General features: G+C 41.4%; 1 protein-coding gene across 4 annotated transcripts in view; it reads right to left on the bottom strand.

The window, feature by feature from the left end:
- Positions 1 to 19,011, bottom strand: part of arhgap36 (Rho GTPase activating protein 36) — a 217,779-nt gene that overhangs the window by 3,394 nt on the left and 195,374 nt on the right. For all 4 annotated transcript variants that reach the window (XM_043704710.2, XM_043704709.2, XM_087992042.1 and 1 more), the window contains 2 exons: positions 7,269 to 7,366; positions 6,503 to 6,747 (listed from right to left, as the gene is read on the bottom strand). In XM_043704710.2, the coding sequence (XP_043560645.2) occupies positions 6,503 to 6,747; positions 7,269 to 7,366 (343 nt within the window). The remainder of the gene's footprint in view (positions 1 to 6,502; positions 6,748 to 7,268; positions 7,367 to 19,011) is intronic.

The following is a 19,011-nucleotide window of genomic DNA, read 5'->3' as shown; positions in this document are numbered from 1 at the left end:
TGGCTCCCAAAAGCTGTGAATTAGATTGTGAACTGCTGAACTTAGTTTTATTCGCTGGAAAAACTGATTTCTTGTGCTTTTTTTAATCTTACACCATTTTTATGTGGCCTGTTTGTGTGTTGGAAAGATCTTGGGCCAAATTTTCATGAAGGCTCAAGAAAATCTGTGTACATGCATGGCTAATAATATGCATTTCCAACCCTCACATGACTTTAAGGGTTTGGGTTCACAGTGTATTTTGAGTCACAAAGGAGTATATAAGGAGTCTGGGTATAGTGTGAGCTTGTAGAAGGCCCAATTCAGTCTCCAAACTAATAATCCAGCACCTAACATTGTTTAAAAATCTTTATACCTCAACTCTCACCTCCCTTCCTCACTCTTGTCATCCAATCCCATGTAACTGCATTCCACCTTTGGGGGTGATGTTGTGGGATGATTGTAATCTTTTAAAGGCCAATTGATTAGATTCCCTACAGCCCGATAACAGGCCCTTCAGCCCAACCAGTCCACACCAACCCTCTGAAGAATAATCCACTCAGACCCACTTCCCTCTGACTAATGCACCTAAGTCGATGGGCAATTTAGGATGGCCAATTCATCTGACCTGCACACATCTTTGGACTGCAGGAGAAAACCCGGACAGACATGGGGAGAATGTGCAAACTCCACACAGACAGCTGCCTGAGGCTGGAATTGAACCCAGGTCTCTGGCACTGTGAGGCAGCAGTGCTAACCACAGAGCCACTGTGTCACCCCTTTCACATAATTGTCTGGCCAGATTGCAATTCTTTGGAATTTGTAAGAAGAAAGGCATAAATGTTGGGTTGAAGTGAGGGGACGTAATGTTTGGGGCAGATGTAAGAAGCCCATATGTACGCCATCAACAGCTTGCAAATCAGTGAAAATTACAGTTTTAGGGCAAATGTTATTTGAGAAGGAGGTCTAGGCAAGAGCATATATCGTTTGATTTTATTTCAGCCAATATTCTGGCTATGGCCTCAGTCGTAGTTGTTCCAATAATAGTGGGCACTATTATCTCCCTCAGGGATAGAAGGTGCTGGCCCTTCACCAGTTAGGTGCTGCCAGATGGGAGCTTCGGAGCTGGAGTAGGCTATCTCGCTCCTTCCACCTGTTCCACCATTCCGATCAGTGCTAATCTTCTAGATCAACAGCATATTCTCATTCCATTCCTATATCCTTTGATGTCATTGGTCACCAGAAACCTATCAATCTCTTAATATGTATAGCTTCCACAGCACTTTGGCGAGAGTGAAGATGAAATATTCACCATCATCTGAGTGAAGAAACTTGCCCTCATTTTATCCTAAATGGCTTACCTTTTAATCTAAGTTTATACCCCCTAGCTTTAGACTCATATGCAGTGGAAACATTCTTTCTGCCTTTACTCTGTACATCCTGAGGCTGGAATCAAACCTGGGTCCCTGGCGCTATGAGGCAGCAGTGCTAACCACTGAGCCATCTGGTCTGATTAAAAAAAAGTCCAGAATCTGTAATTTTCTATTATAGGCATGTAAATGTTCTTAGATCAGCAAAACTACCTTCTGAACTGAGGCTTTTGAAGGACAGTCAAGCATTCATAGTGGAACAGCTGTCAAAGCCAAAGATTCCAGCACCACTGAGAGAATTCTATATGTTTCCATTTCAAAGCAGAGTGTGGCCATCAGCTAATGGAGGCTGAGTGGATACAAACCTTTTTTCAGTAATCAGAAGTAAGGCTTTTGTTTTAACAAGAAAGTCACAGCCAGACCTGCCAATCCAATTAAAGAGGACTAAAAATGACAACAGATGACTTTTTGGTTGATTTTAGTTTTAGTACGTTATGGTAAATCCTTCATCACAAAAATACTAAGATACAAGTAAACAATGATGGCTAGTGGAAGGGTCAATTTCCCTATTGAAAACTGCTTGTTATGAGGATTCAGTGCTTTGAGCTCTCTCATCCAACACCCACACTTCAGACCTTGTTACCTCACAGCCTGCCATTACACACCACCCATTGTTAGCCACTAACAGTCTCCACTAACAGCTATTCACCCTCCAAGCCAGATTGTTATCCACTTCTTTGTCCAATTGTTCTTCCCACTCTTTGGGCTCTATCCGCCCCTATCATTTACTCCTTACTCCCAGACCAAACCTATCGTCTGATATTCATAGTGGCTCAGTGGCTAGCACTGCTGCCTCACAACACCAGGGTCCCAGTTTCAATCCCAGCCTTGGGCAACTGTCTGTGTGGCGTTTGCATGCTCTCCTGGGTGTGCTCCGGTTTCCTCTCGCAGTCTGAAGATGTGCGGGGTAGGTGAATTGCCCATAATGTTAGGTGCATTAGTCAGAGGGAAATGGGTCAGTGGGTCAGCGTGGACTTGTTGGGCCGAAGGGCCTGTTTCCAAACTGAAGGGAATCTAATCTAATTTTTATAGCTACCAGAAGTTCTGAGGAAGGGTCACCTGACCTGAAATGTTAATTCTGAGTTCTCTTCACAGATGCTGCCAGACCTGCTGAGCTTTTACAGCAACTTCTGTTTTGATTTACAGCATTTGCAGTTCTTTCAGTTTTCATGTATTTCTGTTGGTTTTGAAAGCCCTAAATTTCCTCCTTAGAGTGTTCTTGGACACTGGGGAAAGCCTACTGAAGAGTTGGGAATATCCTGAAAGGAAAGTGCAAAATGTTTTAACACCTTCAAATGACATAGTATTGTAATGTACATGTATTTTTCATATGATTCATCATAGATGTCTGACCTGCACAATGCTTACATTGGTCAGCATTGTGTAATTAATGCTGTGCATTACAACACTTTTTCCATTTATCATAATGCATTAAAAATTTAAAACAAACGTCATGTTGTCCTGTGATTTAAATAGACTTGCAGCCCTGGTTGTACAAAAAAAAATGCTGTTTTTGAAAGTTGAAAAGAAATGTCGCACTTGCTCTAATTCTTTGACTGGCAGACACTCTGCTTTGAAATAGAAATGGGATACCAGTCTGTTCTTTGTTTCAAGCAATGTAGCTAGAAGTGATGGGAAAGGCAGTTCTGTGTTCTAGTTTTCAAGGACAATGGTATTTTACACTGACACAACATCACTACTTAGGTAGATACTGTAGGAAATATTTTGTAGAAGAATGGTGGATCAACTACATCAAAGCTTATAAACAGGTTAAGGAGGATTACAATGTACCATGCTAACTGTATAATAAGAAATGAGATATATTTAGTCATTTTAGTATTATGTATTCTACCACTTCTTGTCATAGGAATATCAGGAGAGAGAACAATTACATTTTTTGTTAACTTCTCATTCTTTGAACCATATCCTCCAATGCTTTAAATGTGGGTAAGCCACTAAAGTCTAAGATAATTATTACCATTGGAAGAGTGAGGTAGATATTTGGATGTACCCATTTTTAGGCGGTGACATGGTGGGTTCAATACTTGCACCTGAATGACTGAGCCTCCTTTCTTATTGAGCTGATGTGTTGCCAATGATTGGTTGGAGAAGTATAAACTAGTATTCCAGAAGCCCTCAGGGAAATAAAGGCTGGTGGATGCATTTTGCTGGTGGATTGTGTTTGAAGAAATAAAGACAGAGTGATTGCAATATGCAGACCTAAAGGCCTGAATGCCCATCTCACATGTTGGAATTGAACAACACTTCCCCCCACCCCACCTCCCCCACCCCAAGCTTACTTCCTGGTGAAAAAGTTTGAGCGCTTCCTACACGGAAAAAAAAAGATGCCATATATCTCAGTTTGCAGGACCAGTGGCTTTTGGGATTAGAGAGATTAGGATATTACCCTGAAAGTGGAAGAAAAACTCAGTATTCTGTTTTTATTGGACAGTTTCCAGTGTCTGTTATGCATTCTTGATTGATTAAATAAACAACTCAGATTTCCATGATAGCACTTTAGCATTTGATCTGTAGGTCACATTCTGTGATGCAAAGATAATTATTTAAATCACTACCTGTGGCAAATCATCAGAAGACATCCAGATGTTCATCAGGATACAAACTATGTCACAAACCCTTTTTTTATTTGTATGTACAATAGCAAGTTTATTTGCTTTTCAAGCTTACCTCATGGCCCACCCAATTTTCACTGGCTGAATACTAACAGTGGCATGATGAGGCCCTGAGTCATCATTAATTTCTCACTTCAGTGCTTCATTTAGTTGTGAGCAGGGTGGCTATGCACAAATGTTCCCATCCTGGAGTTAATTGGATCAGGAGTGGCAACATGACAGTCTCCATTCCCCACTGTTCTGCTCAATAAAGTTCCTGTGTCCTCTAAACCCACCAGAAGGGGAGGGCAGTAAGTTTTGCCCTGGTTGACACTGTTGACTATCTGACAATAGGGCAATAGATGCAGATGTACCAAACATTTAGGAAAAGAAAGAGAAGATGGGTTTCTGCTATCTAAGAGTAGAGCAGGAATATCAAAAGAATATCTAAATGGACTAATGGTGCTTCTTGGTTATCATAACAATAGGTTGATATGGAGGACAGCTCAAGAGATATATGAGCAGTGGGAGTGGATTTTCTGGAACTGGGACCAGTGGCTCTGATTTGTGTACACGTAATAATTCTGAAGTAAAGGTAAGGTTGCCACAGTCCCAGTGGACCATAAAGCTGCTTTGTCTAGAGAGAGAGAGTGGTGGTTTAACCTGAGGGTCAACACCATAAGCAAAGGGCAAGGTTGAGAAAATGGGACTTCTGTGGAACCTTCAGCGACTACAGGAATTGAACTCAGGCTGTTGATTTCACTCTGGATCGCAACCAATTGCCAGACCAACTGAACCAACCAACCATACAGCGTGTACTGGAATGATGTTCAGTTACTGGAGTATTGAAAGAGGGTTTCAAAATCTGGCAGCAACATGAAAGTGTAGGACACTGGTAGGTTTGTAGTTCCAGGTAGGAGAGAGATGCTGAGGGTTATTCTCAAATCTTAGTCCTGCAAACATTAGGGGCTAGGTTCATGAATCTGAGAGAGCTAGGGTTGTGAACTTCACTTGGAAAGAGGAAAACCAGAGTATGGTCGGACTAAAAGTGGAGAGGTGTGGAATATAAGGAGTGGTGGAAGTACTAAGGTGTTGCAATGAGAAGGAAGATATAGGTGCTCAGTGAAGAGAAGAATCAACCAAACACAAGGAATAGGTAACAGGCTGACTGCTTGGGATTGGGAGAGATGAGAAAGATGTATAGTATATAGGGTAGAGGTGAGGGAAAGCAGGTGAGCATCTTGGCAAGGATTGTGATAGATGGAATATAAGTTTGTGCATCTCTCTCCTACCTGGAACTACAAACCTACCAGAGTCCTACACTTTCACGTTACTACTAGATTTTGAAATCCTCTCCCAATACTCCAGTAACCGAACATCATTCCAGTACACTTTGTGTGGATGGTTGGTTCAGTTGGTTTGTCAATTGGTTGTGATCCAGGTTGATATCTACAGTGTGAGTTCAATTTCTGGAGTAGCTGAAGTTTTCACAGAAATCCTATCTTCTTCAACTTGCCCTTTGCTTATGGTGTGTTGACCCTCAGGTTAAATTACCACCAGTTCTCTCACTAGAGAAAGCAGCTTAGGACAGTGAAAGAAGGCTGAAATAAAATTACCCTTAGAACAAAGAGGACAACAATTTCTCTACACAGTCACTGAAGAGTTATCAGCAAAACCTATGAAAATGGCCATAAGAGGGAAGGGAGGTTTAACAATGGTCACCTCTCTATCCCACTGACATTTGAATGAGAGTAAATCTGCTCATTGCAGGGCTTTTTATAAATGTTTGGGAAACATTCCTCAGCATACTCTCCCCACAATCCCAGTTGCATACTCCAAATTCATACATAAGTTCTCTATCTTATTCCTCATTTACCTGCAGTGGATAACCTGCAGAATGGCACTAAATTCTCATTTTCTGGTGGCAGAATTCAGCTGCATGTGACAGGCAGTACAGGTACACAATGCTTTATTCAAAACCCTTGGGGCCAACTAGCTTTTGGAATTCGGAATTTTTCGGATTTCGGAATAAGTGACAATTTAACGGTGAAATTTAAAAAATCTTACCGAACAGCAGACGCACCTGTGAGTATTATGAGCACTGAGGCAGAACTGACACCTGCCAGCGCTGGGCCACATTGGAACGTCACATCTGAGGGAGGTGGGTCGAGTGTGTGTGGAGTTGGGTTAACTGTTTGTACACCAAACAACCGTGTTATGGAGAAAAAAAACTTCACAAAGAAAATTTTGGATTTTAGGGTTTCGGATAAAGAATTGTTTACTTGTACCTATATCTGCTTCTAAGATGATGTCTCAGGATTGTGGTGGCAGAGGAAAGGGATGCCTTTTCAATACCTATGAAGTTTCCTTGGAGAAAGATCGCTACCAGTGCTTTTACCTCGATCTGAGATTTTCTTTTGCCATTGTTTTAAATTAATTCCATAAATTATTTTCCATTTCAATGTAATGAACCAGATATGTTACCTTTTAGAGATTCAGTAGAAAAGGCCTTTCCATGCTTTCCAAAGAATGACAGTGCTTCAGGTACTTTAAACAACTCTGAACCTGAGCTCATCTCCTTCTCGTCCTTCACAGATGGGCTTTCACAGAAGCTGGGTGAAATGTTCATTGGTGTGTGGTCGCCACTTATGGAGCTGCAGGAGTCACATGTAGACTTTGAGCAATGGCGTTCTGCCTTTGCAAATCTCTCACTTTCGTCATTGGAACCCCTGTTCAAAAATTAAAAGATGTTGTATTATTTGAGAGAAAGCATGTTCAGCCACACCATTTACACCGGAAAGCAAACTATCTTGCTTCCGATCAGTTTTTTTTTCAACACCTCCCCATTTAAAATTCTTCTGTTTTTCTTTACCTAGCAATGTGCTGTGATTTCTGTGATATTTCACAAATATATTTCTGTGATATTTCTGTGATAGTTCACAAATATCAAAAGAGGCAGGGCAGAAACAATAAGTATTTGCAGCTTTAACAATTGAAATAAGGGCCTCGTCATTGTTTGTGTGCATAGATTTTTGCGATGACTAATGGTTACAGAACATTCAAAAATGAAAAGCTACCTAAGAAAGTTTAACAACTGGAGTCCATGGCCATCCAAAGGAGGAGGATAATTATAGGTATGAATAACTTGTCACACCACACACTATTAAAGGCCTTTGATCATACAGCTTTCCCTGCTTGTCAGTTATTTAAAATAAAGGATTTTTATTTCATTCTGTTCAGCATTACTTACAATTGGTATTTCAGCTTTCTGCGTAGGAGATAGTGAACAACATCATTGTCCGTTTGCATCAAACTCATTAACACTTCATGCTGGAACTCTGGAGAAACCTGGATAAAGTAACCAATGAAAATAATAGTGTATTGAAAAACATAAGCATAATGCTTTTAATAGTGAACATACAGAGGACAATTGAAATCTATGGCAAATTACAGCAATTTAATGGTTTACATATTAAATAACGGACACAGGAAATGATTAACAAACTGCATTTGAATTGCAGGATTTGACTGGTATATATGTAGAGTAATTCATACCTGGATGTGAGGAACATGCTAGAATCAAATTAATGGTTAAGATTATAGTTGTTAAGGATTCATAAGTAAGCTCCCTCACCTCAGTGCTTAAGTGAGCTGTGATTTAATTTGCACAACAGGGGTCTTATCCATTGTTTGGTGAACAAGTTGGAACTCTGTATTCTATTCTCTGTATTCAAGTTAATTTAAAGTGGGCAATTGATTGGGCAGCCTTAGGCCTCCTACCTAATGAAATCCGCAGTTGGGCAGAAATCTCACCCCCAAGAGCTGATGGCCGGGTAGAGCCTTGCTCTGTCGTGAATTGTGCTGATAGACAACATTGAATATAGGAGCAGGAGTAAACCATTTGAGGATCAATGGTGCTGGAAGAGCACAGCAGCTCAGGCAGCATCGAGGAGCTTCAGCAAAATCGACGTTTCGGGCAAAAGCCCTTCATACCTCGTAAACCATTTGAGCCTGCTCCACATTCATTGTGATTATGACTAATCATCCAACTCAATAGTCCGTACTTGTTTTTTTTCCCCCCATATCCTTTGATTCTTTTAGCCTCATATCTAATTCTTTCCTGAAATCATACAATGTTTTGACCTAAGCTGCTTTCATGGTTTTTGAATTCTATAGACTCACCACCCTTGGCTGATGAAGAATTTTTTCCTCACCTCAATCCTAAAACCCAGTATCCTTGGTTCTGGACTCCCCCACCATCAGGAACATACTTCCTGCATCTATCTTGCCTAGTCCTGTTGGACTTTTATAGGCTTCTATGGATCACCACTCATTCTTCTGAAATCCATCCTAAATTCATGTTCAAACTCTCCTCATGTCAGTTCTGTCATCTTAGAAGTCAATCTGGTAAATACTTAACACATTCCGTCCATAACAAAAGCATTCATCCTTATGTACGGAGACCAAAACTATATACAATATTCCAGGTGTGGTTTGAGCAAGGCCCTGTATAATTTCAGCAAGACATCATTGTTCCTCTTTTTGAATCCAGTCAGTATAAAGGCCAACTTACTATTTGCCTTCATTGCCACTTCATGCTCATAGTCTCACCTTCAGTAAGTGGTGTACAAGGACCAGATCTTGGTGCACATTCTTCTGTCTCAATTTAGAGCCAGATAATAATCTGCCTTCCTCTTTTGTTTTGATGCTGAACAGGATAATCTCATATTCATCCATATTATACTGCATCTGCTATTTGATACTTCAAAGAGGACCTACAAGTGGGGGCCTGCCATTGATTTATGGAGGTGAGATTGGTCAGGATTGAGGTTGGAGAGAGAGTCTGACAAATGGGAGGAGGGGGAGAGGGAAGTCAGAATCAAGAGCTGGTGGCTTCCTGCAGGGGCTTACCTTTGCCGATGTCAGCTACAACACAACGCATGGACCCGACCACCAGCTCACCCCCACACTATAGGGCATTGGCAAATCTGCCAGGGTTTGCTGGGCAATTTACCCCAGTTGCCACTGGTTGAGGCCCTTAAGCATCCCTGTAAAAGATCTCAATTGCCCTCCTTTCCATATGTTATATAAAATCAAAAAGAAATGTATTCATTTCCTAAAAATATGAAAATTTTGTAAATATTTTGCAACATTCAAATCTAAAATTTCCCCAAGAAACAAATTAACATCAGCTTCATTTATTTTGTCTATATCTATTTGGCCTGTAGTGATTAACTTATGGAATGATTCTGATACAGTGCAAGACTGAATTCCCAAACAGTTATTCTCTAAACACGGAAACAAAGTAACATTGAAAACAGGAGAAGAACTAGGCAATTTTGCTCACCAGATCTGCTCCTCCATTCAGCATGATCATGGATTCTCCTTTATCTCAACACCATACTCATACCTTTCTCCTTGTACCACTTGACACCTTTAGCCTCTAAAACTCTTATCTAGTTCTTTCCTCAACATTTTTTTTTAAGACTCATCAATGTGATGTGGGTGACATTGCCTGAGCCAGCATTCATTGACCATTACTAATTGCCCTTGAGAAGGTCATAGTGAACTGCCTTCTTGAAGTGTAATCCGTTTGGGGTAGTAAGGGTGTGCCAGGAATTTGATGCTGTGACACTGAAGGAACAGTGTGATGTATTTTAAATTCAGGATAGTGAATGGCATGGTGGGGAATTTGCAGGTGATGTTCCCTTGTTTTGTGACTTGGCCTCCATGGTCTTCTGTGGTGGTGAATTCCACTGTAAAGACTTGGCTGCTCATTTCCATTCAAAATATGTTCCTTGCCAGCCTAACGCAGTCACAGAGGAGATCTGGGACAGAAAATAGACGAACTTTTGTTCTTTTTAAAAAATATTTTATACCACAACAACAGAGATAATGTAGTTAGTACCTTTTAATATCCTAATGTGTCCCAGGGCAATTTATAGGAGTGTGGTAGTGAATAATTTGTGAATAATGGAGAACACAGCAAAAGAACATTGGCATACTCAGGTATAGAAGTAATGAAGACTCAAGGGATTTCAGTTGCAAATAACCCAGGACTTCACTGGGCGGCACGGTGGCACAGTGGTTAGCACTGCTGCCTCACAGCGCCTGAGACCCGGGTTCAATTCCCGCCTCAGGCGACTGACTGTGTGGAGTTTGCACGTTCTCTCCGTGTCTGCGTGGGTTTCCTCCGGGTGCTCCGGTTTCCTCCCACAGTCCAAAGATGTGCAGGTCAGGTGAATTGGCCATGCTAAATTGCCCGTAGTGTTAGGTAAGGGGTAAATGTAGGGGTATGGGTGGGTTTCGCTTCGGCGGGTCGGTGTGGACTTGTTGGGCCGAAGGGCCTGTTTCCACGCTGTAATGTAATCTAATCTAATCTAATCACTTCACACTTCACATTCAACAACCAGATATACGAACAAATCAACGGAACACCCATGGGATCACCAATCTCGGGACTCATAGCAGAGGCAGTTATGCAAAGGTTAGAACAAACAGTCCTACTACAAATTCAACCCAAACTCTGGGTCAGATATGTCGATGACACGTTTGTAATCATTAAAAACATGGAAATAGAAAAAACACACCGGATCATCAACGCCACACTCACAGGAATCCAATTCACGAGAGAAGAAGAAAAGGATAACCAACTCCCATTCCTAGACGTGATGGTACAGAGAACACCGAACGGAGAATTACTACAAGGGTATACAGGAAAGCCACACACACAGACCAAGTCCTAAACTATGAAAGTAACCACCCCAACACACACAAACGAAGCTGCATCAGGACACTATTCAAAAGGGCCACAACACACTGCAGTACACCAGAACTGCAAAAAGAGGAAGAGGAACACCTACACAAGGTATTCGCCAAAAACGGATACCCGCGCAACTTCATCAACAGATGCCTAAGAGAAAGACCACGGAACGAGGACATACCACAACCAAAAGGACTAGCCACACTACCATATCTCAGGAGCATCTCGGAACTGACAGCCAGACTACTACGACCCCTAGGACTCATAACGGCACACAAACCAACAGCCACGCTCAGACAACAACTCACCAGAACGAAGGACCCGATACACAACATGAGCAAGACGAATGTAGTGTACAAAATACCATGCAAGGACTGCACTAAACACTACATAGGACAAACAGGAAGACAGCTAACAATCCGCATACATGAACATCAACTAGCCACGAAATGACACGACCAGCTATCCTTAGTAGCCACACACGCAGACAACAAGCAACATGAATTTGACTGGGACAACACTACTATCATAGGGCAAGCCAGACAGAGAACAGCCAGGGAATTCCTAGAGGCATGGCATTCATCCACAAACTCCATCAACAAACACATTGACCTGGACCCAATATACCAACTACTACAGCGGACAGCTGAAACTGACAACCGGAAGCGGCAGGGACAGACCACTATAAACACCGGAGGAAACATCAAAGAAGCGCTTCGCAGGAGGCTCCCAAGCACTGATGATGTCGCCTAGCCAGGGGATGAAACGTTTGCAACAAAAACTTCCAGCTCGGCGAACAGAACCACAATAACCCAGGACTAGACTGGAGTCAGACATGTTACTGAGTAGTGGACAAATAGTCTTAGTAATGTGTGGAAATGTTTGGCTTCAGACAGCTTCAAGGAGACAGATCAAATTCCTGGCAAGGGAATGGAGTACGTAGCTGGCATTGAAGGCAGTTTTTCAACCTCCTCAACACTTAGTTGAAAGAAATTTTAATGATTGTTTTTGCAGCAATTACATTGAGTGGGCCAGAAATGGATGATGATGTAGAGTTGAAATTGGGTGAGGTTCTTGATGTAGAGGAGAGTACTTGGTCAGATCTCTGTTGAAATACTGCTCCTCACTTTCAATTGCAATTATCTCAAAAATTAATTCCATCAATTACATCCAATCCACACTACTCTAGTTTATGTTTCTTCCCAGTTAAAACAAGTGAGAAGTCCGTCATCAAGATTTACATAAACCTCTGGAGTTAAAATACTCTGGTCTTCATTTTTAGAATTATAGATGAGTTTCTCATGCACCTACTGGATCATAAGTACAACCAATGTTCGTTACTCCAGATCATATAGACTGCTTATATTTACCTTCATAAAACTGCTAACTTTCACCCTTATCTCAGTCAATTTGCTGTTAAAATTCTCATTTGTGCCTTTCCCATTTATATACTTAACCATTCTGATTAACTTCTGACTGGCCCTTCACTCTCCTGCCTTTTCAAAAATCAACTCATCCAGAATACTGTTGGTGATTTAAGAAATGTCCAAACAACTGTAGATGCTAGAAATTGGAAACAAGAACCAAAATTGTTGAAAAACTCAGCAGGTCTGGCAGCATCTCTGGAGAAAATTGTAAAACCTTAATCTTCGACCAAACTTTGATCACTTCTTGTCTTTATTATGAAAATTGGATTTTTTTTCCTATTAAATTTGCAATATCAATGCAAATTTATGTTTTAAATTTATAGCATGATACTAGGCCTTGGAGTGTAGATTCACAGTTCCTAGAAAGTGGAGTCGCAGGTGGATAGGATAGTGAAAATGATATTTGGTATGCTTTCTTTTATTGGTCAGAGCATTGCGTTTAGGAGTTGGGAGATCACGTTTCGGCTGTACAGGACACTGGTTAGGTCACTTTTGGAATATTGTATGCAGTTCTGGTCTCCTTCCTATTGGAAAGATGTTGTGAAACTTGAAAAAGTTCAGAAAAGACTTACATGAATGTTGCCAGGGTTGGAGGATTTCAGCTATAGGGAGAGGCTGAACAGGCAGGGGCTATTTTCCCTGGAGCATCAGAGACTGAGGGGTGATTTTATAGAGGTTTATAAAATCATGAGGGGCATGGATAAGGTGATTAGACAAGGTCTTTTCCCTGGGTTGGAAAGAACTAGAGGGTATAGGTTTAGGGTGAGAGGGGAAAGATATAAAAGGGACTTAAGGGGCAACTTTTTCACACAAAGGGTGATGCCTGCATGGAATGAGCTGCCAGAGGAAGTGGTGGAGGCTAGTACAATTACAATGTTTTAAAGGCATCTCGATGGGTATATGAATAGAAAGGGTTTAGAGGTATATGTGCTAAATGCTGGCAAATGAGACTAGATTAATTTAGGATATCTGGTCGGCATGGATGAGTTGGGCTGAAAGGTCTGTTTCTGTGCTGTACATCTCTATGCCTCTATGGTGTAATATTGGAATTCTGAGAAATTTGATTAAGTTGTTCATGGGGATGTGAAAGACACATACTTATACTGATGATCTTGGATATCAATCAGGAGCAAAAACTTATGATGTACATTTCACCTTTTCTAACCAGAAAGAAATAAGGCTGAAAGTTGCCATTTTACCACTGGAGACCTCGATTCACTTCTGGTTTTCCTGGTTTGCATGCTTCAGTGCCATGATAAATATTGCATTATTCCATTGAGACATCAGCAAGGCTGATGCTCAGTGCTTTGCATTTCATTTTTCCGAAAAGGCTGCAAAGAGTGACAATAAATTATCTTGATCCCTCCAGATGTTGGAAACATTTTTCCATTTCCCATATGAAAGCAGAAGCAACAGATGAAGATAAAACAACTGAGGGAAATGTTTGTGATAATGCCGGAATTTCTGTGTAAACACTAAGAGGAAAATCTTGGCAATGATATATCATATGGCAATGAATGACACATTGTGATATTTACTTGAATGAAACTGAAGAGCCAACCTTGCACTATAAAGGAGCTTTATCCCCCTCTAGGGCTTTACAATCCCTCTTTGAGCAGAAGATACTGTTGTTTAGTGTTATCTATATATAGGCTGGGAAAACATTCTCTCTGTTGCTCTTCTGCTTTGTTGAAATTGCTAATTTTGGCTGGAATACAATTACAGCCAAAATCTCACCCAACTATTAATTCTTTGTGTTACAAATGCATGTGCAGTTGGGTTTATGTTCCTGGCATTAGAGAGAAGAGGCTTACACTTTGTCTGTTTCTGGGAGAGCATGATCTGATGCCACTGAATCAAAGGTCATGAGTGTTACACCACAGATTCCCTGTGGGATTGCCCTATGAAGAGGAAACTCACTTGTATTACGAGAATAATATGATAGTGCTGGTGACTATCTTTAAAGGGGAAAATCCATCCTGAAGATTGAAATGCATTTCCCATTAAGGGTCTTGACCAAGATCCAATATTTCAGTAGACTAGTGTTATGGTCAGAATGATGGAGGGGTCTTTGCTACAAGGTCATGTCAATGCTGTACGTCACAGTTATTGCTCTCTCTTTTTCTGGGGCTCTGGGGAAGAGGCAATAATTTGGCCCAATGAGACAGAAATTCATCAGTGAATTAGGTTTGCCTCTGCTATCATTTGTGTGTGGTGAGTGGGAGGAAGAGGGTAGTGGACTCCTGGTAGGAGTGCAGGGATGGGAAATCAAGTCAGGTGGTGGTATTTGTTACCACTCACATTTTCCTGCATTCTCCATCTGATTCTAGCTATGATCAGAGAGATGACCACAAGATATAGGAGCAGAATTAGGCCATTTGGCCCATTGAGTCTCGTCCACCAACTGATCATAGCTGATATGTTTCTCAACCCTATTCTCTTGCCTTCCCCCCATAACCTTTTATTCCCTTACTAAACAAGAACCTAGCTAACTATGACTTAAACACATCCAATGAGTTAGCCTCCACAGCCTTCTGTTGCAATGAATTCCACAGATTCCTCTGCCTGAAGAAAATCCTCTTCAACTCAGTTCTAAATGGTCTTCCAATCACTCTGACATTGTACCCTCTAGTCCTAGTCTCACCTAGTAGTTGAAACATCTTCTCTACATCCATTCTATCCAATCATCATAATTCTGTAAGTTTCAATCAGATTACCATCTCCATGCTTCTAAACTCTATTGAACCAGATTCACAGACCCAGAGTCCTCAACCACTCCTCATCTGTCAAGCCCTTTATTCAGGATCATTTTTGTAAGCTTCTCTGCACCCTCCCCAAAGTCAGCTCATCCTACCTTAGACAGGGGGCCCAAAACTCCTCTCATATTTCAAATGCAGTCTGACCAGAGCCTTATACAGCTTTATCAGTATATCTCTGCTTTTTATAGCCCACTTGAAATGAATACAATCATTACATTTAGCTTCCAAATTGCCAACTGACCCTGCACGATAACCTTAAGAGAATAGTGAACTAGGACTCCCATGGCCCATTGTGCTTCAGATTTCTGGAGCCTTTCCTCATTTAGAAAATAAGCTACACCTCTTTTCTTCCTGCCAAAGTGCATAACTTCATACTTTGTCACTTTATATTCTGTTGCTTCTTTGCCCATTCTTCTCGTTTATCCAAGTCCTTCTGCATTTCCCTATTTCCTCAGCAACAATGCTCTCAAATGTTTTCATCTACATCATTAATGTATAACATGAATAGGAAGGGCCCCACACTGACCCCTGCATAACTCCACCAGTCACCAGCTGCCATCCTGATAAAGATCCCTTTATCCCCATTCTCTGTGTTTTGCTAGTTGGCAAATCAACTATCCATGGTAGTAGTTGCCTGTAAAACCATGGGGTCTTATTTTATTTCGTGGTAGGATTCTATAATTAAGGAGGCAGGTAGCATTCTTTAGAGGCAGAATTGAGTGTCCCACATTGAGTGATGTCAAGGTGAAGAACATCTCAAATCTGCTTGCAAGAATCCTGGAGAGGGAGAAGGAGGTTCTAGACACCTTGGAGTGCAGGTTCATAGCTTCTTGAAAGTGGAGTCGCAGGTAGATAAGATAGTGAAGAAAATGTTTGGTATGCTTTCCTTTATTATTCAGAGCATTGAGTACAGGAGTTAGAAGGTCATGTTGTGGCTGTACAAGATTGGTTTGACCACTTTTGGAATATTGCATGCAAATCTGGTCTCCTTTCTATTGGAAGGATGTTGTGGAATTTGAAAGGGTTCAGAAAAGACTTACAAGGATGTTGCCAGGGTTGGAGGATTTGAGCTATAAGGGGAGGTTGGGGCTGGGGCTGTTTTCCCTGGAGAATCGGAGGCTGAGGGGTGAGCTTATAGAGGTTTATAAAATCATGAGGGGCATGGATAGGATAAATAGCCAAAGTCTTTTCCCTGGAGGAGAAGAGTCCAGAACTAGAGGGCATAGGTTTAGTGTGAGAGGGGAAAGATATAAAAGAGACCTGAGGGGAAACTTTTTCATGCAAGTGGTAGTAATACGTGTATGGAATGAGCTGCCAGAGGAAGTGGTGGAGACTAGGACAATTGCAACATTTAAATGGCATGTGAGTGGGTATATGAATAGGAAGGGTTTGGAGGGATATGGGCCAGGTGCTGGCAAGTGGGACTAGATTGGATTGGGATAGCTGGTCAGCACGGATGAGTTGGACCGACGGATCTGTTTCCATGCTGTTCATCTCTATGACTCTATGCTTTGATCCACATTGGCACCAATAAAATAGCGAAGAGATCCTATTTGGGGAATGTCAGGAATTACAAACAAAACTTAAAAAAAGACAAGGGTTCAAAGGTTCTAATGTCTGGATTAATATCTGATCCACGTGCAATTTGGCAAAGAGATAAGATGGGGAAAGTAAACATGCGGCTAAAGGAATGGTGGAGAAACACGCATCAGTACTGAACCAGACAGAACTGTATCATTAGGACGGGCTCCACCTAAACTGGTCTCGACTAGGATCCTTGTGAGAAAGGCTAAATAGGGTGGTCACAAGGACTTTGATAAGCTCTCTTGAGCCCTCCCCCACTTAAACTGGTTTCAAGGTTCCAGAACAGTGATTGGGCAGAGTGGGTAGAAAGGGTCAAAAATCTAGCTTCAGGTATAGACGATAAGGGGATAACTAGGAGAAGGGGGATGAGAGTTTTGTACTTAAATACACATTGTACATGAGAAAAGGTAAATGAGCTTGTACTGCAAGCTGAAATTGGTGAGTGCAATGTTGTGGGCATCACAGAGACATGGCAGCTAAGGAATCAGGGCTTAGAACTAAATATCCTATCGAAAGGACAGGTAGGTGTGCAGAGGGAGTGGGATTGCCTTATTTAGTAAGAAATGAAATTAAACTAACAACAAGAAGTGACAGAGTTGGAAGACATTAAATCTGTATGGGGAAAATTGAAGAACCAGAAAGGAAAGCAGAACCTGATGGGAGTTATGTACAGGCCCCTTAGTAGCCATCAGGTTGTGGAGGCCAAGCCTTCTCATTTAAGACAGTCATAGTTAAGGTCTCGATTAGTAAGGATTACAGAAGGTGGAAAAATAGGGTTGAGAAACATGTCAGCCATGAATAAATGGCAGAGCAGACTCAAGAGGTTGAATGCCCTAATTCTGCTCCTATGTCTTATGGTCTGTCATCTTGGTATGTGGACTAGTGTACTGGGAGGATCACAGTTTTGAGAGCAGTCATTGGCACTACTGCCCTGCTCTTGAACAAAGAGAAAAATATTCTTATGCTCTGATTGCTGTCAGGCATTCATTGTCAAAGGAGCTGGTGCAAAAGAATTTCAATCAACCTCCAAAGATAACACTTTCAAAATCAACTGTGCAACTGCCAATATCAATACAATTGATAATATTCACTTTAACAGCTGCAACATTCTACCATTTAATCTTCACAAACAACCTAGAGACTGAGCTATTTATTTTGTGTTAACTAAGTTTCATTTAGACTCACGACTTATTCTTAATTTGTGTGTATGCAAGTTGCATTATTATCTCTTCTCACATTTAGTAACTAATAAACTCCTTCTTCTGTTAACTCACGAAGGCCAGGTTGAATTGTCTCTTTCAAACATGTACATTCATGTTTTCATGGGAGAACAGCAAAGTTATACTTGTGTCCAACTGAGAGGGCAGGAGAATAAAATGGATGAGTAAATTTGTCCCTTCGCATCTGTGAGCTTACCAATTTGGAGTATCCTGTCTGAACTTTGTAATCACATGGGGAAACTCGCTTGGTGCCAGCCTGAATTCATCAATTCTGTTCTGATTATACCATAATATATACCAGGTAGGTTTGCTTCCTATATTGAGCACTGGTGCACACTATATATATTTTTTGGAGAATCCAAACTGGAATCCAAACTTTGAGGAAAGGTCACTGAACCCAAAACATTAACTCTGATTTCTCTCCACAGATGCTGCCAGACCTGCTGATATTTTTCAGCAATTTCCATTTTTGTTTTTAAACTGGATTATCTTTCCTTTCATGAAGGATGTAACTGCAAATGGGATTTGTGCCCCTGCCTTCAACAAAACAAGTGTGATATTTCAGGCTGGTCATTTTTGTTCATTCTCTTTTGAAAGTACAGGATTTCACTGTTTCCATTGACAATTCTGGAAACCTTGTAGAATGAAAGCATTGCTCCATCAGAGTACCAGGCCTGGCCAGACATATTGCTGGAGTTTTTATTGTGAGGCATTTGATTAAGTGAAAAGTTATTGCATTTGACTTACAAAGTTTTTGACTGAGATTTTCATTCCTGAAACTAGTATCATGCTGGTCATGTGTGGTTCAGAAGAAAATACCCAGTTTGGCATGATCTCCATTCTGGGAAGGGGAAGGATAGAAAGAGATAGAGTTTTGCCTCATATGCACGTAGCCACACAGGCTAGTTCATGCTGACACAGGCAATTTAAAAGAGCTGCCTAGATTTTAGATTAGATTCTCTACAGTGTGGAAACAGGCCCTTCGGCCCAACAAGTCCACACCGACCCTCCGAAGAGTAACCCACCCAGACCCATTTCCCTCTGACTAACGCACCTAACAATTTGACGTGGCCAATTCACCTGACCTGCACATCTTTGGACTGTGGGAGGAAACCAGAGGAAACCCACACAGACACGGGGAGAACATGCAAACTCCACACAGACAGTCACCCAAGGCTGGAACCGAACCTGGTACCCTGGTGCTGCAAAGCAGCAGTGCTAACCACTGAGCCACCATGCC

Source organism: Chiloscyllium plagiosum, unplaced genomic scaffold, assembly GCF_037043375.1.
Source record: "Chiloscyllium plagiosum isolate Xiang-an unplaced genomic scaffold, Cpla_swu_hap1 HiC_scaffold_11, whole genome shotgun sequence".
In the NCBI taxonomy this organism is placed as follows: domain Eukaryota; kingdom Metazoa; phylum Chordata; class Chondrichthyes; order Orectolobiformes; family Hemiscylliidae; genus Chiloscyllium; species Chiloscyllium plagiosum.
This window is presented reverse-complemented; position numbering and strand designations above follow the sequence as displayed.